Source organism: Lepidochelys kempii, chromosome 3 (assembly GCF_965140265.1).
Source record: "Lepidochelys kempii isolate rLepKem1 chromosome 3, rLepKem1.hap2, whole genome shotgun sequence".
Lineage (NCBI taxonomy): Eukaryota > Metazoa > Chordata > Testudines > Cheloniidae > Lepidochelys > Lepidochelys kempii.
The window spans coordinates 164,222,569-164,246,407 of record NC_133258.1 but is presented as its reverse complement, the minus strand read 5'-3'; the positions used below and the strand labels follow the sequence as shown (position 1 = coordinate 164,246,407).

Here is a 23,839-nt window from a genome sequence, read left to right as displayed (position 1 = left end):
ATGGAAGGCTTTTTTGCTCATCTACTTCAAAAGTTCAGTCTCTACTTAAAATGAAGGCACAGAATTGTCATTAATCTTTTTTAATCACCAGCCTAGAAACACATGTGTTTATATACTTACCTGTACAGATTTTAGGGGGCCTATTCGCCCCACCCATGTGTGTATATGGGTCGATACATTCATTAATGTTCCGGGAGATGTACCTAGGGTACTGCTCATTAAAGCTAATGAGAGTTTCATCCTTTGACTGGAAGCTCTCTACCTAAGCAGAATAGACCCTCGTTCATCGTAAGCCATCTATTTTTTTCCCCCAAGACCTCTTGGTGGTGAAATTATAAACATCAACAAAATGTGGTGTCAATTATAAACTGCAGAAACTATTGGCTCCATCCAGTGGCAATCCAAGTTCTACCCACAAGGGGAGCATGATTCTGTTATCACTTAGCCTCAGCCTTCCTCACTCATGACATTACCTCACCCCTTAGCTATAATATAATATGAAGTTGCATGCTCCTTTATGCGGAGGAAGAGCCACAGTTATGGAATGGTAATACTTTTGCCTGTGGTGATAGAAGAGAGATATCTTTACATTAGGACTTTTTCCACAACAACACCATAGCAGATTACTCAAAGGAAAACAAACAGGTTTTTTTGTTAATCTTAACCAAGGGTCATGTGAGCACAGACATTTCAAATAATTGTATGAGATAATAGCACTATATTGATAGGCACTATATAAAATACATTGAAATAAAATGATTTTTCCTATTAAGGACAAACTGTCTATTGGTAAGATCTATCATCCATACTTAGCCCCATAAAGTCATGGCACAAGCAAAGGCACTGTAGTGGTCTCATGCTGAACAACTATTGTATAACATGTATGTTTTGCCTTTACCTCTTGTGAATGAGCATAGGACTTAGTTATGAAATCGGGGATGGCCTCTGAATCATTTGATCTGGAAAAAAAAAGGAAGGTTAGGTTGCCTGACAGAAACATTTTTGCTTAAGTGATGCCCAAAAGAAAGGTGTACTTTAAAGACAGTATAAAGAACTGTCCCATGGACTCAAAGAGCGCATGAATGTCAACTCGACACTAGATTGTTCCACTGTGTATGGGATCAAAGAACTCTGAAGAGATACAGCCTTCAGAAAGAGGGAGAGGTGTGCATGAAGCAGCACAGTGCTACTGTGAGAAAACTAGATCTTGGATCTTTATGAAAAGCTGAGTAGATGAAATGTTAAAATATCTTTTGTTACCAGTTGAGGAGGGCTGTATTTTTCAATATGGCCATGAACATCAGGTCATTAAACTGCTATGGTAAATCCAGTTGGAAGTGTTTCCTGTATTTGAAGAGGAAATTGATCAAATCCTGTGAGAAACCATCAAGATATGGCCACTTAGGGTTCTATGCAGAGAGTTTCAGATGTGGACAGCCTTTGGGAGACTCTTCAGTGAATGAGGTTCTGAGATAATGGTAAAATCCACAACTAACATATGCCTTGGGAGCTATGGTCACCTGTCCAAAATGGAACTTAGAAGTGTTCCTGAAGCTTGGTTGTCAATCTTTCTAGTCATCTGGGATGTTTGAGGGAAGGGAGGAAAGACATAACCATAGGCATCTGACCAGAGGAACAGCAAGGCATCCACTCACCAGGCATGGATGCCAACTTGAAGAACAGATTTTGTTCGCTTTGTGTTGGACAGATCTACCCATGGAAGGAACCACCTCCAAGCAATCTGAAACACTTGTGGGCTAGATGCCAAGAAATGGAACCTAACCAGCAACAGCTGAGCTTGTCATTGTGACTGCTGGTCTCAAGGTAGATGTACATGGTTTGGGGGGACAGATCCAGATGTTCCAAGTGTAACAGGATCTTGCTGTTTAGGTTTTTTGCTTTTCATTTCACCTTGATAGTTAAGATAAGTCCTCATGGTTCTGGAGTCACTCTCCATGTGGATGGTTATAAACTGTGGAAGAATACATGGAAAGAGGCTGATTTCTTCACTTGCCACTGCTCACAGCTTCAAGCAGTTGATGCTCAGCTGCAACTCCTGGGGAGACCATTTGTCCTGAACCATATTTAGACCTATCTGCGTTCCCCACCCTGACAGGTTGGCATTTGTGGTCACTTGGGTTCCTGGCAAATCTGCCAGTAATTTGTCCTTGAATAGTTGATGAGTTAGAGGCGCTCCACCAACACAGGTATTGCAGCAATTCTGGGAATAGGTGCAATAGGTGGTCCATTTTCTGAGTTTATCTAGTGACCAATAAAAAAATTGTGAAAGGGCCAGAGGTAGAGCTTTGGGATCATTTCCATCTGATCCCAATAGGCCTACAAGCCAGAGGCACTACTGTGCAGAAATCTGTTGAGTGCAGGAAAAATGATTGATGAGAACATGAATTTTGTTTGTGTTTTTCTCAGAAAATATCACTAAGGCCCAAGATGGTTTTGAAGAATTCTCCCTGATGTGACAGCACTGAGGGAGTTAGGGAGAAATCCTGCAGATAAACTACTGTAAGAACATAGGACATTCCAGTCTGGCAAATGTGAAGTGATGAGCTGTCCTTATAACTGCTGTGACAAAGTTCCTCCTCTGCCTTGGTGGGTCCTGCACTTATTGGTGGATTTGCTCGCCTCAGAGGTTCATGGCAGCCCTCAGCTTGGCCACTTTCATGGCTCAAATCTGCCGTTCACTCAGTTAGCCTCATCACTGGCCAGCATGGGGAAAAGGAAGAACAACAATCCCCGCAGTCTCTGCTGATCCACCTAGTGGATTGGGGAACAGGCCAGAGACCTTCCCCTCTGGTGGAACCCACAGTCCAGGTCAACTCCTCCGGTATCAAGTAGATGCTGGATAGTGATATGCTGGATAGTGAGTTTGTGTGTGTGGTTTTTGGGAGGGGGGTGAGGGGGTGAGAGAACCTGGATTTGTGCAGGAAATGGCCCAACTTGATTATCATGCACATTGTGTAAAGAGTTGTCACTTTGGATGGGCTATCACCAGCAGGAGAGTGAATTTGTGTGGGGGGGTGGAGGGTGAGAAAACCTGGATTTGTGCTGGAAATGGCCCAACCTGATGATCACTTTAGACAAGCTATTACCAGCAGGACAGTGGGGTGGGAGGAGGTATTGTTTCATATTCTCTGTGTGTATATAAAGTCTGCTGCAGTTTCCACGGTATGCATCCGATGAAGTGAGCTGTAGCTCACGAAAGCTCATGCTCAAATAAATTGGTTAGTCTCTAAGGTGCCACAAGTACTCCTTTTCTTACCACAAACTGAAGTGAGCTCCTTTTTAAACCCAGGTGCCCTGATTAGCCTACCTGTCTTAATTGATTCTGGCAGCTTCTTGATTGGCTGCAGGTGTTCTAATCAGCCTGTCTGCCCTAATTGTTTCCATAAAGTTCCTGATTGTTCTGGAACCTTCCCTGTTACCTTACCCAGGGAAAAGGGACCTACTTAACCTGGCGCTAATATATCTGCCTTCTATCACTCTCCTGTAGCCATCTGGCCTGACCCTGTCACACTGCTTCTTTGCCAACAGGTATTGGATGGCCCTTTTCCTCAACATGGTTACAAAAATGGCTGTTACAATGGTAAACACCCATGGAGAGAATGAAAGGCTGAAGGACATTGCCTGGAGTTGATATTGTTTGTTTCTGACTGCAAAGTGTTGAAATTTGTGATGACAGAGGTGTATTGGCACATGCAGACCATGGGAGCACATACAATTTTCTGCATGTTCCAGATGCACTAAGATCAAGAAGTTTTTCCTAAAGCACATGTGGAAATAGCAATTTCCCATTGTTTATAACTGGGTCAAATCTGGCTGAACATTTCTTAGAGCCAGCAAAAAGCATCTCTCTGACCTCAGGACTATCCCTCTGTTAAATTTCAACCCTTTGGTGTATTTTAGAGCAGCGTTAAAGCTACACAAAATATATGATGGGGTTGGGGATGGCATAAAACTGGCTTCAAGAGCTGTAACTAACTCCTTGGCAGCTCCCCCTCTCAGCCCATCCAGAATGTTCACTATGAAAGAAAAGCATTAAGTAAGATGAATATCTTAATTCCATAACCTCGAGGAGGAGAGATTCCATTTTATTCTTAAATGCAGTGCATGAAATTCTGATCTCAGTTACTCAGCATAAATCCAGAGTAATTCTATTGTTTTCAATAGAGTTAATCCAGATTTATACCCAAATAACTGAAAGCAGAATTTAGCCAAGAAACTTCCTGAACTGTTTGTATTTGTCTGGCAGCAAATGGTCTGACATTATGCTCACGAAGATCACTGGAACAAACATCTTTTATTAACACATGTTTAACAGGTTTTAAAATATTCATAGGAAATGTACATTATTGTTATTTGGCACTGGTAGGTTAGACTTTTAAAAATGCATGGAATCAGTTACTGGTGTCAAACTAATGTAAATGAAAAAAATATTTAAAATATCTATTAACATTCTCTTCAGCATCTACCTTTATATTATAATATTTTTTCCCAGACAACAGATTTTTTATGGTGATGTTTACTGAATTTCCTCTCATCTTTTCTGGTTTCTTGCTAGTCATGTGAAAACAGCTATTATAAGTAAAATAAATATGGTCAAACCCTCAGCTGGTGTGAATTAGTGTAACTGTATTGACAGAGTTACAACTATTTACACTAGTTGATCAGGCCCATATACCTATATATGTGATCTTTCTATGGATATCTTTGTGCTACAGAGGCATATATTTGTGGGGAAAAACTCAAATATGGACATGGGAACATTTCTGTATTCTACCAGGTTAAGAGATTCAGGAAATTTCAACTGTCAAAATTGCACTTTAAAAAGTCAGAGGATATTGGTTAGAAAGACCAGGTATTAAGTGTAGCTCTGGCAATAAGCTGTCAGTATAGGTGGCTTTACAAGCAACACGTTAAAGCCTTGACAGAAATACTACTTATGCCCATTGCCAATCATTCAATCTTTGTCAACTGAATTGAACATCCTTTCAGAGATGGCAGCCCTCCACAATGATACCAAAAATATACAATCCTCTGTCAACATTATAGAGGTGTAAGCTGTGTTGGTAAATTACAAACACAGAAATTGTTGGATACTGGAGATACATCAGCATGTATTCTTTATTAATGCAAATGGAGCAGGGCAGGGCAATGAATGCACAGTCACGGAGGGGATAGATTTTATAACTGCGTTACAAAAATCGTGTTTTTCAAGATGAAAAACCAGATGTGGCAGCAACAGTTTAAGAAGCAAATGAATAGCAATTCTCAAAACATTAGAGCTGGGCAAATATTAATGGAAAGCTTTCCATTAATTTTTCCTCAAATGTTTACATGAATTCACCTCAGCCACATCATGCCCCTTTTGTGTCTACTACCTACGGACATTAATGCAATCAAATTTTTCATTAAAATGTTCGTAGAAGGTAAAATTCACTCCTGTACAGAAGGCACAAGTCCTATGCACCAGTAAAATCCCATTTATGGTCTTAAGTGGGAATAAAGTGGAGCATAGGTCTTGAGAAAGGTCTCTGAACAAGAGTGAATTTCACCCAAAAAGCATATTTAGAAGTTGCACAACACATATTTGCAGAAACCCTATTCTAAACTTATACATCAATGACTGAGCTCAATGTGTACTCATCCCACACAGGAAAAAAACAATATTGTGTGATTTACCTGACCATTCTCAGAGAACTATTATAGTCTGAACAACAAATACACACAGATAACTGTTCAGTCAATCCACAGTTTTAAAAAAAAACATAAAATGTATGAAGTAATTTTACACAACAAGTACATTAAAGGAAATTATGATCTGATCAAAAATCTTCACAGGTAGAAAAGAGGCTAAGTCTCTGGTTCTGCAAAGATTGACTCATATACTGAACTTTTTTCATTCATGTGAGTAGTCCCATTTAAATCAATGGGGCGACTCAAGTGCTTACATTTAAGCACTTGTGTGTTTCCAAGATTGGGGCCTACATTTGTCTGAAAAGTTACCTCTTGTGAATGATTTGCCCAGCTGTAAAAAACATGTCTTCAACTGATGCTCTATTAAGATATATTTCTGTTTGAGACATTTTCTGAATACAGTCTGCTTTGATCTTAGAGAAAGGGGTGGGGACAATGAGGAGCCACAAATGGTGGCTAGTTTATACCTCAATTAATTCTGATACTTTAGGTCCAAGGTGCCTGATTTTGTTTTTCACACCAGTGTAAATCTGGAGTAAAAGGAAAAGCAGGACCAATTAGTTGGGATTTTATTTTTTCAATTAGAGAAAAATATTTTTCTCTCAGAATTGATCTTGCTTATTAAATGAGTTATATGACAGGAGGCATCTCTTAGGCAATGATTTTGATTGTTCTGATATCTGGTATACTGGGGTCATTAGCTAATGATTTGAAAAATGCAAGAAAACATTTTTCAAAAGCAACAGCACCTTCAAGATGTGTGGTTATGGCTATACTAGAAACATTCATTACACAGCCATTGGACTCCAACTATGTTGTATCTGAGGTGTATGTGCATTTGTGTGTTTGGTAACTGCACACCTTCTCATGTGTTGTTTTCATATTGTACCTAGTACCTGTGCAACATATGTCAGTTAAAATGGCTACATTCACCCCCCTAGCTTTAATGTATCAAAGCAAGGGATTGTCAAACAAATGCAAGTAGAGTGAGTTTGCAAAATATGGACCAATTAATGCCAGATACGGTGGATGGGTCAAGGGGTTGGCAATAATAAAATGTGCCTTCTTCTTACTGATCACTTGTTTGAATCAGTATCCAAAAGTCCTACAGAAAGCTGTCACACTACTTAGATGGCATCAGCCCAATGACCATAAAATAAATGACATCCTTCTTTATATCCTGAACAAGACGACAAGGCTATATCTTCATTTACTACTGACTTCAATACATTTACTGATGTAAATGAAATCAGAATCTAGCTCACAGAATGCAAAAAAACCCCTCACTCTAACAAATTATACACATTAACAAATATTTTTCTCTATCTACATATGGCCATATGTGACTAGAGAGAGATATTATATAATGAAATGAGGTATTTCTCTGAAAAATATTCCTTTACATTCCTTTAATAAACAGTTCACACAACTCATACAAGATTTTTTAGGTATTTTTATTACTGTAGCTTAGCTCTCAGGGAGAAAATATGCTATTACTATTAAGCTAATAAAATGAGATAAAAGAAAGAGAAATCATATGCGATGCTAGGCTAGCCAGCAGAAGGATATGTATTTGTATTATCTGCTAACAGATGTTTAAAATAAGTGGGAATGCACTGTGTATTTTTGCAAGCTACTTACTGTCCTCTGCTGTAATCATTTGAGTCCAGTCACTATATGTATTACCATAACCATTGGAGACTATCATTCTCATCTCGTACATTGTATATGGCTGAAGATCTTTGACTATGTAGCTTAAGGAAGCAGAGGGACTGGAAAATAACCTGGAAAGAAATGAAGAATGAGTTATAAAGCTCCAAAATACAAGGGGGGAGGGGGAGGTAGAAAAGAAGACCACAGCCACCCTAGGGGTGAGCCACATCTAAAATAATTTTACTTCTCTTCACTGACAATTTACAGTAGCATTTTATTGTTTGCATACTCTAGAATATCATCAGTGGAATGCCTAGGCCTCATCTGGAGTCGGTAACTGGGTAAGCCTGGAGCGTTATTGCGAACTGGTGTAGACCAGACAACCTGAAGACTGGTTGGTGTGGCAGATGAAAGCCTTGGAGGCAGCATGCCATCTGGAGCTGTCAAAAAACATGGATGAATTAGAGCAGAGAAAACCGTGGAGAACATATGCTGGATGGAATCAAAATGCTCCATATACTGGAAAAACTGTTCCTCAGGATCAACAGCGATGTTAACATGGTCCATTTAATTTAACATTTTTGTTACCGAAGTATTGTACTTCTTTATGTTCTTCTTTCCAATACGCTTACACTAATATCACTGGGTTGAGAGAAACGCCCAAAACGCAAAAGGAATTCAGATGTAACATTCTCTCCCACCTGTTAGTATATCAGTCCCCACCCTGAGCCTGATTCTGCCAACTTTACTCACATTGAAATCAAAGGAACATCTCACTGAGGAAGTATTATTCAATGTGAGTAGCAGGGCAGCAAAGTCAGGAACTTTATTCAAATACCCCTCCCCTTCTCTCATTAAAAACTTGACACACATTTTGGTAAATCAGATACTCAGCTGGTATAAATGAATGTAGATCCACTGAAGTCTGAGGATTTGGAACAGTACTACTTCCATTTGATTAATTCTAACTTTTATTGAGTGGGCCCAGGAATCATCGATCCAGCCCTATTCCAGGTTCCGAGGCAGCTCTTCAACTGGTATCAATCAGTGTAATCCCACTGAAGTGATTTACATCAGCTGAGATTGTGACATTATGTTTTTCTCACCATGAAGGACTAACCTGCTTGATAAACCTTTCATGTATAACACATATGACATTTGTGTATTGGATGCCAAAACAGCATATTTTCAGAACGTTAAATAGAAAGGTTGGATTATTTGATTTTTTTTTTCATTTAAACTTTTGTAAAATGCTGGTGTCTTTGATGGTTCAGTAGTTATCATCTGCATCTTTCTGTGGTCATCCAAATAGAAATTTTTCATCGCTGTTCTCTTTTTCTGGTACCAGGCTGACTGGAAGATTACTGTAAACCAATCTATGGTTCAGCATGTTCAACTGGCACCTACATTAAGGAACTGCAAATGATTGGCAGAACTACTAAACTGGGCACTTGGGTAAGCAGCACGTTGTAATTTAGCTTTATGATCTTCATGTACCATGTGAAGAATAGCTGTCTCCCAAGTGGCAAAAAACAGACATTGTGACCACATGGTGCCTGAATCCTTTCTGCTAGAGTTTAAAGATTAAGTTCTTCTCTCAGTTACCATACATTCGTGTAAATCGAGAGACTCCACTTATGTCAATGAAATTGTTCTAGATTAACACTGATAAACTAAAATCAGAATTTGGCATGCAATATGTTCTAAAATCTGTGTGTGCAAAATACAGTACACATACATAATCATTCATTATTTTAGCATCCATTTGTAAAGTGCCTTGTATGGTCAATTGTAAGTAAGCTCTGCCAGTACAAAATGAGAATAAAAATAAATAGCAATTAAAATAAAAATACTTTGCATTACTGTAGTGCCTTTCATCAAAGGACCTCAAAATGCTTTTACAAACATTCACTAATTAAGCCACACAATCTCTCTATGAGGTAGGGCACCATCTCATTCAAAATTAAATTGCATCTGAAGTTTAAATGTACCAACTGTTTAAGTACACACACAAACTCTACATAGATCAAGACCAGAAGTATACCACCACTAGCTGAAAATGCCGGGGGAATTCAGGTAAGGGAATCTAATTAACTCACTGGTAATTTGGCCAACAAGCTGGGGTTCACACCACTATATTTGAGAAAAGTATTATGAAAATATAACATATTGCCTGCTAAGGGTGTGGTCCGCTGGCTGGGTCACTGAACTGTGCTTATTCCCAGCTCTGCCGGTAGCCTGCTGTGTGTGACTTTAGGCAAGTCCTTCGAAGCCCTCTATATGCCTTAGATATCTCATCTGTAAAATGGAGAAAATGACTTACCTCTTTTGTAAAGCCCTTTGAGATTCACAAATGAAAAGGATCAAATAAACTCTATGTATTTTTATTAATTATTATGGTGGTACAGGAATGTTCAAGTGACAAATATGTAGCTGTTTGATAGTCAGCTATTTACAATACAGATATGAATTTAGTTGCCTAGATAATCAAAAATTAGAGGTCCAAATATATGTCATTGTACTGGTACAATGAAAAGAACAATAGAAAATGTGGGCCAAACTCATCCCCTGTATAGGTCCATTGACTTAATTTGGTCCTTTGAGGTTTTCAAATCTTAGAATGTACAAAATATATACCTTTTGTATAAAGGATTTCCTGGATCTTGCAGAGAATGTCATTAATATGCATTGTGAAAAAGAAGACTACAGGAAGACTACTCACTTTTGAGTCTCTGTCGAGTAATAACTAGAAAGGTGCTCTAGAAAACTAGTCACATTTTGATCATTAAAACTTCGAAGTGTTTCACAAACAACCTGATCATTCTAAATTAAATATAGAACATATTCTGGTTATTTCAGCTACTTCCCATAACTGAGATGTTAATGTAATATTTCCCTCAGTTTAACCCCTTTTATCCTACTCTTATTCCCCAAAGTACCCAAGCAATAACTAGTAACCAGAAATAATTTAGCTGCAGGTTTCTCAACGGAAGAGCCATGTATCTATCAGCTTGATATATTGTCTTTAAGATGCAATGTTGCTCAAAAAGCTCCCCTCAAGCTTTAATATCACCCTCAGGGGGCAACCACTCCATTTGCAACCTACTGAATCAACATCTTGTCCAGTAAATCCTAACTAGACCTGGTAAAAAAAAAATCATGCTTCATCTACAAAAAGAGAGTATAAAGGATGGGGAAAAGTCTTTAATTACCTGTCTACCTTAACTATTGTATTGTGAGAGCAAATGGAGAAAGAATTATGCATAATAAATGGTTTAAACTGGCAATACCACCAGTTTTGAGAGAAAATGTAATCTAGGCAATAAGATACAGGAAGATGAGCCAAGAGATGCATTCTACTCACTGATCTGTCACGGACTTGCTGAGTGGCTTTTGAAAAGTCACTGAACATCTGTGCCTCAGTTTCCTCAACAAAAAAGGAGCTAATGATAGATCTCTAAGATTTTCAAAGATGACTGAGGATGAAAAGCCTTTATACAGTGGCTGCACTGTACGTGTTTCCTCTATTCTGAAAGACTCTACTGCTTTGAGAGAGATTTACCAATCACAAGTGTTTTCCAAAGTCCATAGGGCAATCTCTCTCAAAAACACAAGAAACTTTTAAACTGCAATCACCAAAAGTAATCATTATTATTTGAATGATTAAGTGGTATATCCATTAAATGGATCTGCATTATTCTACACTTCAGTACAATGCCACGTAAGTTAATGAGAGCAAGAACATGCTGAAGGGCTACATTCTAATATCTATTAAATGGGTGTAAATTCAGAGTAATTCCAGTGAAGTCATTCTAGATTTACAGTGGTTGTAACTGAGATCAGAACTGGTCCTCACGCTGGTATATCCATAGTATCTGCAGAAGGCAAACACAAGAGTTTATAACTATGCAAATGTAATTCTAATAGTATGCCACATCTGCACATGCAAAATATTTTAAAATAGCACAGGTGCTGCATTTGCTTCTTATCTAAATGTTTTCCTTACACATGTGCGCATGCAAACTATGACAGCAGACATTTAACTACTGGGGAAGGAACTGGCTCTTCACAGTTTGTTGCCATAAGATTGAGGCGCTATTGCAATGATAACATAGTTCTGTCACTCTGTCTTTGGATGAATGTCTCCTTAAGTCATGTTCACTCTTGCCCTTTTCCAGGTCTAATTCACACACTTCGTTTCTTTATTTCACTGCATTGTTGTTTAGCCACCTCTGATTCATTTTCTCATACGTGTCCATTCTAAGACCATATTATTCTAGTCACTTTTTCTGGCAATATGTTCTGCACCTTGACATTTGTTTCTCTTGGTTTTCCTCAAGCATGCCTGTTACCTTGGTGTTTGTTCTGTCCGCATAATTCCTATCATTGCTTTCTCCATAATTCTCGGTATAGGCACATGTTTTTGTCTCATTTACTCAGTGAGAGACCATGTTGCTGGGCCATATGTCATCACTAGAAGGGCATGGTAGTTATAAACCTTTATCTATTGCCAAAACAGAAGATTGCTTTTTCTGTGTCTCATTTTCACAGGTGCACTAGAGTCATTCTGGTTTCTCTTTTAACTCCTTCAGTCAGAACATCTCACTTATTCAATGTGTAATATACACATCCAATATTCTTGGGTTTTTCTTTTCAGTTATGTACCCAAGCATCTTATCCTATCTGCAATGTCACTATTGCACATGATCCATCCTACACTTTGTAGATCTCAGAGCTGATCTCTGCTATCCCGAAATATTGTTTGAAAAAGGATGGGTTTGCTGGCCCACTCACAGCAGATAATACTTCCTCTTTTCTTGCTCGGGTTTGGAAGTCTTCACTGAGGTGTACCTTTCCTTCTGACTTAATCATCTGCCTGTTCTTTTGTTGGCATTTTGTGGAGGTCTTTAGTAGCAGTTCTGCCACTGGGACACTGACCTACTCAGAAAAATTTGATTTTTGAAATTTTATTTGAATCCTTAAATCTGTTTTTATCTCAATTTTGTGCGTAATTCGTAGCTGTTAATTTAAGATCAAACTGCATTCATCTGCATGCAACAATAGCTATTCCAGTAACCCAAGTTGTATAGTACAACTTTATTAGGCAATGGCAAAACAGCAGCAGCAATGGGACTTCAACAAAGCTTTGTTCAATGGCCTGGCGGCCACAGTGAAAAACTGAAGGACAGTTTTAAGACAGCACTCTTATGGAGCCTGACTTCAATGGAGTTACTCCTGGTTTACATCAGTTTAAGAAAGAACAAAATTAGAGCTGATTTTTTCATACAATCTTAACTGTATTCAAGGCATCAGCTTCTGAAGTGAACAGAAGTGTAACAGATTTCCCCTTTCCAAAAGCATTAATTACCCCATCCTGAAGTCAAGGCTATAGGAGCAGCATTTAAGATGTGTGTCCTGTGCCTTATGTTGTTTTAAGACGAGAGCACAGGCACACTACTTCAGTCAAGTTATATAGAAGTTTATCCGCACTACCCAACTTGAACTTCTGCTAAACTACAGAAGATACAAAAGAATGCCAACAGACAATTAGTTGACTGATTATTGATTATAAATACCTGTCAGAGACACAATTTATAACTGCTCAGTAAAACCAATTATTTGTCATGATGTTTAAAAGGGTACCCAGGCAATACTATTACATAGTAAAGCGACTTTAAAAACTTCCCCCATGTACAATATTCATATGGGTGTCACAAAGTCCTTCTAAAACCACAGGTGAATAGAAGTGACTGAATCCTTTCCACTCCCCACACAAAGGCTATGTCTACACTACTGCCAGATCAACGCTATGGCGATCGAAGCACGGGGCGGTCGATTTAGCGGGTATAGTGAAGACCCACTAAATCGACGGCAGAGCATTCTCCGGTCGACCCCGGTACTCCACCAGTAACAAGAAGAGTAAGGCAAGTCGACGGGAGAGTGTCTCCCGTCGACCCAGCACAGCGTAGACACCACTTAGAGTAAGTTGATCTAAGCTACATCGACTCCAGCTATGTTATTCACATAACAGAGCTGTGTAACTTAAGTTGACTTACTGTGGTAGTGTAGACATAGCCAAGCTCTTGCAAACAACATGACCACACCTTTTTACTACCTCGGAGAGTGCATGTAGCAGAGGGAGGGACAGGATTCTGCCCATCTACTCTGTGTGTGTTATCTGCAGGTGTTTTATGAACGGTCTTAAGAAGGGAACCTCAGAGCTGAAATTCTCATTTGTTATACCTTTTTGGGGTACAATATCTTATTTGGATTTATTTGGAGTCCTTTGAAGATCAAGAGTCTGAACAGCCTGAACATTTTCTGTTGGAGCAGTGGATATATCAGGGAATTGAAAGCAGCCTACAGAGCCTTTAACTCTAGGTTGTTGGTTCAAATCTAGCCTATGGTAGTAACAAACAAATCATTACCACTTGATGGTTTTAATGGGAACATTAGCTTCAGTGGGCCGTCCTTCGTATGTGTCTTAAGAGGTACGATAAAGTAGGACATTAGATTGGCACTGTGATTAGTTCAGTACTAATTTTTTTATATGAACCTTTTTAAAGCAATGTATTTGAGGCATCTGTAAAAACTTTACAGTAATATTGCACCTAACAGCTGGAGTAAAATACTACTCTTCTGTGTAGGATCCATGCTTGAAGTTGTGGCCAAGAAGAACAGTTTTGAGAAGAGCACAGGTCAGGCGGGCCTGGGATGGGCAGCCACACCACACAGCATGTTGCACACTTACTGCTTCTTTGAAAAGCTACGGTATACTGAAGGTGACTGCAGGACTCATGGTCACTAGATCACACTCCATCCAGCCATGATGTGCCTGACATCATGACATGCAATTTACTCCTTTATCATTCTTTTCCCACCTGCTGAGTGGGAAAGAAAGATTTCCTTCATCTTCTACTCCCAGTAGGGATGGTGTCCCTACCCTCTGTTTGCCAAAAGCTGGGAATGGGCAACAGGGGATGGCTCACTTGATGCTTACCTGTTCTGTTCATTCCCTCTAAAGCACCCTGAATTGGCCACTGTTGGAAGACAGGATACTGACCTAGACGGACCTTTGGTCTGACCCAGTACGGCTGTTATGTTCTTAGTAATTTATCCATGCAACACAGTAGGATTTGGTCCTTACTGAATTCTTTTATATATAATACAAATATAGATTTATGAAAGGAAAATATGTAAAGCTCAGTGTGTCCTACTTATCATATTTACACCTGAATTCCTGTATTAGCGATAGTTTTTTCTGGTTAATTGCTGTGCATAGATTACTAAGGTCATAACATGGCTCAGGCAAAGTCAATTTCACAACGATGGTCATCTATGTCATTGCTGTCCTTTTAGATTGTTTGAAAATAGAGTTATGGTAGCTTCGTGAAGTGCATAAAACAAGCACTTACTGTAACTCAACTGAAAACTGCACCTCAGAATTCTTCTTCCCCATAACGGTTGAATTTCTCTTTGCAAAGGTGCTCCCTTTGGACATTCATAAACACACTAATAATTTACAAGAGCAAGAAGTTCTCTCTCTTCTCCTTTCCTATTCACTTGTGTGGGCATGTACTCTACAACTTCACCTGAAAGCAAACTGTTTACTGTTTTCATTTATTTGACTGCTGCAATGTGCTGTGGTTTATAAATGAAAAGGATAAGGAAAACAAATATTTTACATTTTGACTAAAAAGGAACGATATGGTCCATTGTTTGTATTAATAACCAAAACATGCCACAAAGCAGACATGTTGCTAAAGATCAGATTCTACCACCCTTAACAACACTGAGTAATAATTTCCAATGAGGCTACTTGCAGAACAAGGTACTACTCAACATGGTGGGGTAGCAGAATCTGGCCCTTAAAAACCAGTCACAGTTTTGGACTGGATTCTGATATTGTTACTCATATCAACTAGCATCCTACTCCATTAATAGTCCCATATAGATGATTTCCCTACTACTCACGGGAGTGAAGTGCTACTTTGTGTGAATAAGTATAGCAGAATCAGTCCCACTGTTACTAAACAAAAAGAGAGATGTTTGTCAATTAATCTCACTTGTTTATCATCTACAGAATAAGAGGCCAGTTACCTAAAGGTTAGCTGGCTATTGTTCATGAAGGATCCAATAACTAATGTGAGAAGTGACTGCTAAGTATGCATTGTGCAACTAGAGAAAGATCTGGACTACAAGTTCAAACTAGTCTAACTTCTTTAGATTCTTTTAGCTTCAGCACAGCTAGTAAAACTTATCTGTAACAAAAAAACATTTCCACTGACTTTGACCCCTTTTTCTGTTTGCAAACTTTCTGCAAACAGATCATTCTTTTTAAAAATATATTATTTGGGATGTTGAATCTCTCAAGGAGAAGACTGAGAGCCCTGTAAGGAGAAAGATATAGTGGGAGATAAGCAGGCTAGGAAATCATAGGACACTTCAAACATTTTCTGGTCCTCTTTTTCCACATTTAATATATTTGGCTAGGCATTTGGATGGCAAATTTTACAGTAGCTGAGTACTTCCTTATGTGCTGGAGACACAAATATATAAACCAATTTTATTAGCTGTCTAGTACATTTTACAATCAATTCTGTCTTGTCACATTCACATCAAGTAACTGTGTGTACACAGGGTGGCCAGATGAGCACTTCATGCACAAATATAATTGTTCACATGTGAACATGCTCATTTGCACACAAATGCCCTCCTCAAACATTCAGGGGGAAAAAAACAAACAACCCCCCCCCCAAAAAAACAAAAAGTTTGCTTGAATATTCACGGGGGGGGGAGAAGGGAGGTTGAAGATGGTGACATAGAAAGACATTCTTGTGTCTAAGGGGATATGGGTTCAGTCCCTGCCTCTGCTACAGACTGCCTGTATCAACCCTGGGCAAGTCACAAAGTCTCCAATCCAGCAAACCTTTAGTCATGTGCTTAAACATAACCATGTGGATACTGTCCATAGAACTACTCAGGTGCTGAAAGTTAAGTACATGTGTGTAAGGGTTTTCAGGACCAAGGTTTTAGTCTCTCTATACTTTAGATCCTCATTTGTTAAATACGGTTAACCATACTACTTATTTTCTCCCAATCATTGTTTGTCTTGTCCCGTTTATATTGTGAGCTTTTCAGGGGAGGGACTATCTTTCAATATGTGTAACGTGCATCATACACATCACATTAGGGCTTTGGCTCTTGAGCCTCAAGGTGCTACTGTAATAAAATAAATAAAGGTGGTTTGGCTTCACTGTAATTCAGATTCTGTGAATATGTTAATGAATAAGCTTCTCCACTGCTTACTCTGTAGTACTCTGTGAGAAGTACAGAGAGTTAGACCATGAGATTACATACATACCAATTTCCTTAATCTTCTGGAATTTATCTGGGTAAAGTAAATTTTTGCTGTATAAGAATAATAACCTGTTCTTGGGTTTGGTGCATAAGAAAATGTATACTGAAAAGCACCATGAAGACAAAGGGATACATTCCCAGAGAATACATGGGGTTTTAGCCATTCCCTTCCTGTCTACCTTATGGTTTAAGGGCCCAGTACCACAGCATCTAAACATCTTCCATGGTCATAAATTGGTATAACTTGGTTCCCACTGGACTTCATGGGGTCTTTACCTCCTTTCCTTTCCCCGGTTATAGGAAGCTTTGTCCATTTAATGGAAATGTGAGTCATGCACCTAAAAACTGCATGTGTAATCCTTCAAAAATTTACTCCTAAATGGTTTAGTAGTGTCTTCTAAATCTTAGCTTTCTGTAAATTTCCTTTTAGTTACAACTGTATTTTAGCAAATGGAAGCTAAGAAATTATCTTACTACTTTCTTCAGTTAAACTGTATTTTCTAGTATGAAGAAGAATATCATTTCCTGCTTACCAGAGGTGAATGGGAATGAAAACAAACCCATCAAAGCAACAATATTAAGTGGAAATACTAGTTTGTGCATTATCTTAACCTACTGCCTTCAATTCTCTATAAAGCATATACCCTTTGAAGTAGCCTGTATGCTCTAGTTTACAAAAAAAAAAACTACAGCGTATGGCAGGCTCAGACAAAATACCAAAACTGATTGTATATTTTATTAAAAGCCTATTTTTTTTCTCTCTCTCTCTCTCTTTTTTTTTTTTTTTTTTAAAGAAAAGTCTAATTTCGTTGTTGTTCCCTTAGGTACACAGTACACAGTTCATAATTCATTTGATATAAAATGTCAGTTTAGATTCTTGCACTTCTTTGATAAATGAGAAAAAACATGTACACTTCAATTTCCGTCTACACAGTTCTACCAACAAACCAGGCCCCCCACTCCCATTGTGCTGCTCAAAGACCTTTGTGTTCAATTAAACATCAAGATTCAGAAACTTTAGGGAATGATATTTCCAAGACATACAGTACAAATATGAGACTGGAAAAAAAGGTAATCATTTTCCTACCAGGTAAAATGATCTCTCCCAAAGAGCACCTTTGATCTCTGAATTAGTTCTCAGTTATAATTTAATATATCACAATTGTTAGCAGCTTTCCTTACATTCATGTATAAAGTGATATAGTCAGCTCCACAAAGCAAACCACCACATTCTGCGGCTTTTTCTCTTCTCAACATTTGCTTGTGCCTCTATACCCGTGAGTGCTAATGGGGAAAATGTGTGCATATCACAGGAAGTGGGGGGGGGAACTCATTTAATGGAATCAGTGATCATTCATACTGTAGAGCAGTTTTGCCTACATCACCCAAGCCTGTCATTGACTGGCACGCTGTACTAACAACAGAAGATCTACATGCAAAACAGTAGGATCAGGCCTTTAGTTGTAGGAGGAAATTATTACTATTAGAAAAATAGCAAAACACAATGTCTATGTAACTATTAGTTATTTTCTCATGTAACAAGTGAGATCCAGCCTGATAAACCCAAACAGTAAAATTTACAGAGTAAACAAAAATTCTTATCACTTCTCAAAACTGCCAGCTACTATGCTAGGGCTGTCACGTTACATTACAAGCTGGTATCATAGTGGCAATATCCATAAATTAATACATATTAGAAAATAGCCAATTTAGGACCAGATTCTGAAACTTACTCACCCTGACAAATAAGTCATTTGATTGGCAGTATGAGTAAGATGTTACTTGTTCTGAGCAAAGGTATCAGAATCTGGTCCATAAGTAAAGAAGTTGCAAGTTAGCTTTGCAGCATTGAGGTGTAATCAGGGTTGCGTCAATATCTAATAACAATAATGCTGACTAAGGAAAAATAGTCCTTTTTAGCCAGGACCCCAAGGGAAATAATCTCTGCCAAATTCAGGGCTAAAAGAGAAAAGGGGAACCAGGAAGCAGACTGTGACACAGTCATAATCCAGTTCCTAGTCTTCTCCTGGGGCAGAAGAACTAAGCTTGCTCAGTACAATTGAGCCTACAATGCTTTCTATTCATTGATCTCAATACAATTATTAAATATGATATTCACTTTTGGATATTCACTCTGTTGTTAAAGACATTACAAATACACCGTATATTCATTAATGCACCGTTGGCACCAGATCCTCAGCAGGTGCTAACTGCCATAGCTCCATTTGTACACCATTGAGGATCTGCCCCTCAGCATCTTGACTACAAAGGACTTGAACACTGTTTTCTTGTTCAACAATTGGCTGGCCTAGCCTAATTGTTTGTAATCACTTTAGTTTCACTGTAGCACGTATCCAAGTCCAAGCTAAGTTGGCTGTGTTTTGCCCCGCATCCCAAAACATAAGCAGAGGCACTACTGCCAACTCTGCATATATAAATGACAGCACATGAAGGGATGGAAAGGAAGACTCATGAAAACACTACTCCAGTTTTCTTCTATTGTTTTTCAAGAAATGTAAAAGGCAATTAATACTTCCTTTTTTTTAAACCAAGAGACCATGCCACTGATTTTATGGAGTAAGCTTTCAAAACCATTGTGGAGGTTTTTTAGCTGCCTGACTCCCACTAAAATCAACAGGAGTCTCCAATACTCCAATTTCACACAATACTCTGAAAATGGTAATTTTCCTAAGAGTGATGGTCTGAGCTATAGTTCAACAGAGTCCTCAAAACTTCTGAGAAGAACAAAACAAAAAAGAGAAGAAAAGTAACTGCATGTTTTCTTGCAATGGGACGCACCAAAGAGCTGTGAGTGTGTCGTTTGGTCTGTGAAGCTGTGACACAGTAATAACAGCATTTTGCATTTTCAGATGATAGTGAAAACATTCACCTTCCAAGAGAACAGTGTAGAGATCTACCATCAGGCAATGATCCGAGTTCTCTGCTCAGACATTGACTCCCTTTGTGGCCAAATTCAGCGTTGGTGATGTGTGTGAAACCCCAGTGCCTGCATGTCTGTGACCAGACCAGAATGTAAGCCTCTGTTTCTGTAGCTCACGAATGCTTATGCTCAGATAAATTGGTTAGTCTCTAAGGTGCCACAAGTACGCCTTTTCTTTTTGTTTCTGTAAAGTGAGAACAGCTGCTTCACAAGAGTGTTGAGGGCTAATTAGTGAATGTTTACAGGGAGCTTTAAAAACAGTAAATCACTATATAAATATTAAGACGATGCTGAATAGTGCCATTGTGACATGAGTCACTTCTCTCTCCCATCATGAGTGATTAGGATAGTAACTTCAGTAGGAAGCCATCCCTTGACCAGATCCTTTTTAAGTGAGAGGGTTTTTTTTGTTTTTGTCAGAGGGAGAGGTAAGGGGCTGCACACGGACACAAAGCTACAAACAGAAGTGTAACACACATGTATGTGTGTACAATCACGCAGACACAGAAAAAAAGTCATGATGAGAAGAAAAAAAACTGCATGGAGGTCAGCATCCAATGCTATTGGCAGGATTCACAAAGAACTTGATCGCAACCTTAACCTCCACAATAAGGGCCAGTGTATAACTGTGCTTTGTCATGAGCAGACCAGAGAATGCACTGTGGCACAGACAGTCTGAGGTTCTCCACTGATTTCCCCTTGCTTTGAGAAAGGAGCAAGTTATTTCACCTCTTGTCATGGAACAGCTTATTCTCTCCTGCAGGCCAGCCAGTTAACCCTAAGGATTGCACCAACGAGGCTCCTTCACGATAAGAGAGAGAATGATAAATTATGATAAGTAGGGGGAGGTCAATATCCAGTGATAGACGTGACTCCAAAATAAATAGATCTCTTTTTAAAAATAGCATGAATTCTGAAGAGACTTAAGAACCAAATGGAAGTTAAAGATAGGATCAGATTTATTTTCAAACTAAACAAAATGCGAGCCATATAGGGGCTATTTTAATCAGAAAGGAAAGATACAAAGGCAAGAGCACTTTTATGGCAATGATTCTTAAGGAACAATGTCTCTCTTTTTATCCCCTGGTGAAGATGAGAAAAACAGTGGTTTTGATTTCTCTCCACCCTTCTATTCTTGCCCTCAGGAAGCTCTTAAGAGAGTCCCTTAATTTCTTTCTCCCCCTATGTAAACCACATGAGAATATGTAAACGCGTTAGGCTGGCAGAACTTTGCTGGAGGCTTGTAGAGTCCATTGTAAGCAGAGGAACTTCAAAGCTTCCTCTGCTGTGCTCACTAACACAAAGTTGGTGCTTTAGTCATATGTTTTATAAGTAGAATAACCTCTACAATCATGATGCCTTAATGCAGGAAGTACAAAAAGTAAATGACAAAAACCTGAAATTGGCCTCGACTCCCAGTTTATGAAAATGCCATCTTGTTGTAGAAACTGCAGCAGTGTTGTCCAAAATAAAATAAAAGGAGTGTAGAAAAGGGCTCAAATCATGCGACTGCAGCAGCATAAAAAATAGGTTCCCAACTCCCCCACAACTTGTATATATGTAAAAACAGGTGACAGGACAAATTCATGATGTGATTTCTCACACATCTTCGGTATATTTTCACTAGGAACATAAATATTTTATTGTAGGATGTATCACAAAGCATGACGACTTTATTAGCAGTTCTTAACAGTCTTGGAAAGATTTACACTGAATGAAAAACAGTGCACAAATAGGCTTAAGATTTTATTTAAATTGCATACATCGTCTAAATTGTGCACTTGTTTTATACACAGTTGAATAGGACGGACAAGAAGTTTATATGGTGAGAGACTGCCATTTTAAAATACCATCCACTGCTAAATCCCACAACAGCCTGGTTTCCATATTTTTTATATATTTTTCTGTGTTCATATATCAGTTTCTAGTTCTCTAGCATAAAATATATTCTGGTACAGTTTGTCTGCAAATGACTATGCATCACTTAAGACTCATGCTAATGACTAAAGTTCTGCAGAGATCTAGAGTAAGCCCCCTGCACCTAGCTACAGCTAAGCCACCCAATTCACCATGCGCTAGGGCAATCACTTTGTAACTGGCCACATCAGCTTTTGGGTTAATTGCACCTTTATAAATGTACTATCTTGAGCTGTTTGATGTGTTGTCTCATCTGCATTCCCAAATCCAGTACGAATATCCAGAACCTCCCAGATCATACAAAGCTGCAGATACTGGGTCAGGTCTTTGATAACCTCCTCACTCTAGCTGCTTTACACTGCTTCTGGACGAAGTAGCCTCAAAACTCATGTAACATCTAAGCAGTGATTGCCCAAGTGTATGGAGAATCCTTGGGTGGTTTAGCTACAGCTATGCCACGCCTTCACAGCTCCCAAAGGAGGGGACAGGAGACAGGGCTCTTGCAGGCTAGGTTAGAGGAAAGAGGCGTGGCAAGAATGCCACTGAACTGATGATAACCAGAGAGGGGAGGTTTGTTGAAACTAGGTGCAATTTAGAACAGCTGCCTCAAATTGGTTCCTGGGTGGCTCAAATTCAGTGAGGCAGGTGTACCACTGTGCCCCACCCCCATTTGAATTTGAAAATGTGGTCTTTCACCTGTGCTCCCCTTGCCCCCCATTTGCACTTTGTCTTAGGCCAGCTAGAAAATATAATACTGCCTTTCCCCAACCCTTCCCCCACCGGCCAGCCCACACACACACACTCACTCACTCACTATCAGTTCCCTGAAAATGATTTGCTGCACAGATTAGGAAAGGGAGGATAAAAGCGGGAAGGAGAACTAATGAAAGTGACAATCAGATAAATATAGCTGAGGCTAGAGGGGGATTTTTGTTTCATTTGAGACATGAGAACAACTCCCACTTTACTACATAAACACATTTACAACCCTACCCTCATATCCCATGCCACCATCCTTATGGCCAAAAGCTGGATGTCCACACAGTTTATCATTGTTACTCCTTAATTAAGCAGGACATTGCTGAATGACATAGCGCTAGCATATCCTCTTCTCAGACACTGCCTGCTTATTGAATGGTGATCAAAATTTTCATTCAAAACCTTTTAACACCCTCTCCCCCAAACACACACAAATGGTCTTTTGGGGTAAGTGAAAACTTTTCTGAGAACCTTCTGTTTCTTAAAAAGATTCCAGTTTTTCATCCAAACTGGAACTGCTGCTATTTTGAAATATCAGAGGTTTCAAAATTAAGTATTTTAAAATGTTGATATTTCAAAATACCAAAACCTTGAGCTTTTCCTTTTTGTCACTGAATGCAACAGAATGAGATCAAAACATCTTTTTTTCATTCTTATTTTTTTCTGATTTCATATTTTCCCTGTTGCCACTCTCACTTTTTAAACTAAGAAGTTTGGAAAAGGCTACAAAAAGGACAATGGCTCCCCCCATCCCAAACATTATTCCATTCCATTTAGAGGCAAAACGGGGCATGTGGGGAGGATAAGGACTGAGGATGGAGATGAAATATCACCATCAACATCAGAAATTTGAAATATTTGCTTTTTTAATTAAAAAATTCAAGAAACATGATTTTTTTAAAATTTTGTTTTGGAATGAAATTACTCAAAATTTCAAAAATTTTGATGAAACTTTTTCCTTTTTTTTATTGGACCAGATTTAACATGGACTCTCATGGCATGGCAATTCATACCCACTGGGTCACAGGAATAACCCCAATATTGTGGCCTTTAGCCCCATCCTTAAATACTTTGGACCTGACCATCCCATCCTTACATCACTAAATATTCATTCATTCAAGTAGTCCCAATGTCTTCAAGGAGACTACTTTTATGAGTAAATGCTCACCAGTATAAAAGATAGCACAATCTGTCTCTTATTTATTTATAAGATTAGGTCAATGATCTCTGCCATGTGGTCTAATATCCAGTCTCATAGCTTGCTCCCTAAGGTAAAAGTGTCAGGGGGCCCTCTGGCTGCAATATTTGTGGTCATGTAAGTAGTTGGTGATCAAACACCAAGGGCTGTACACAAGGAGGCTCACTTTTCAATCTTGTGAATAAAGAAAGGAATAGCCTGAGCATGGAGGAAGCTGAGTGCCATGAGAAAAAGACCCAATGGAGGATGAGTCCAGTAAAGAAACTGAAAGCTCCCTCACTTGTGCATCTCTGTATCTG

At 38.9% G+C, this 23,839-nt stretch overlaps 1 protein-coding gene across 1 annotated transcript in view; it reads right to left on the bottom strand.

The window, feature by feature from the left end:
* The window catches only part of USH2A (usherin), a 571,967-nt gene that overhangs the window by 186,053 nt on the left and 362,075 nt on the right, over positions 1-23,839 (bottom strand). The window contains exons 38-39 of the mRNA XM_073338913.1: positions 7,655-7,805; positions 7,354-7,496 (exon numbers count right to left, since the gene is read on the bottom strand). Coding sequence (XP_073195014.1) covers positions 7,354-7,496; positions 7,655-7,805 — 294 coding nt within the window. The remainder of the gene's footprint in view (positions 1-7,353; positions 7,497-7,654; positions 7,806-23,839) is intronic.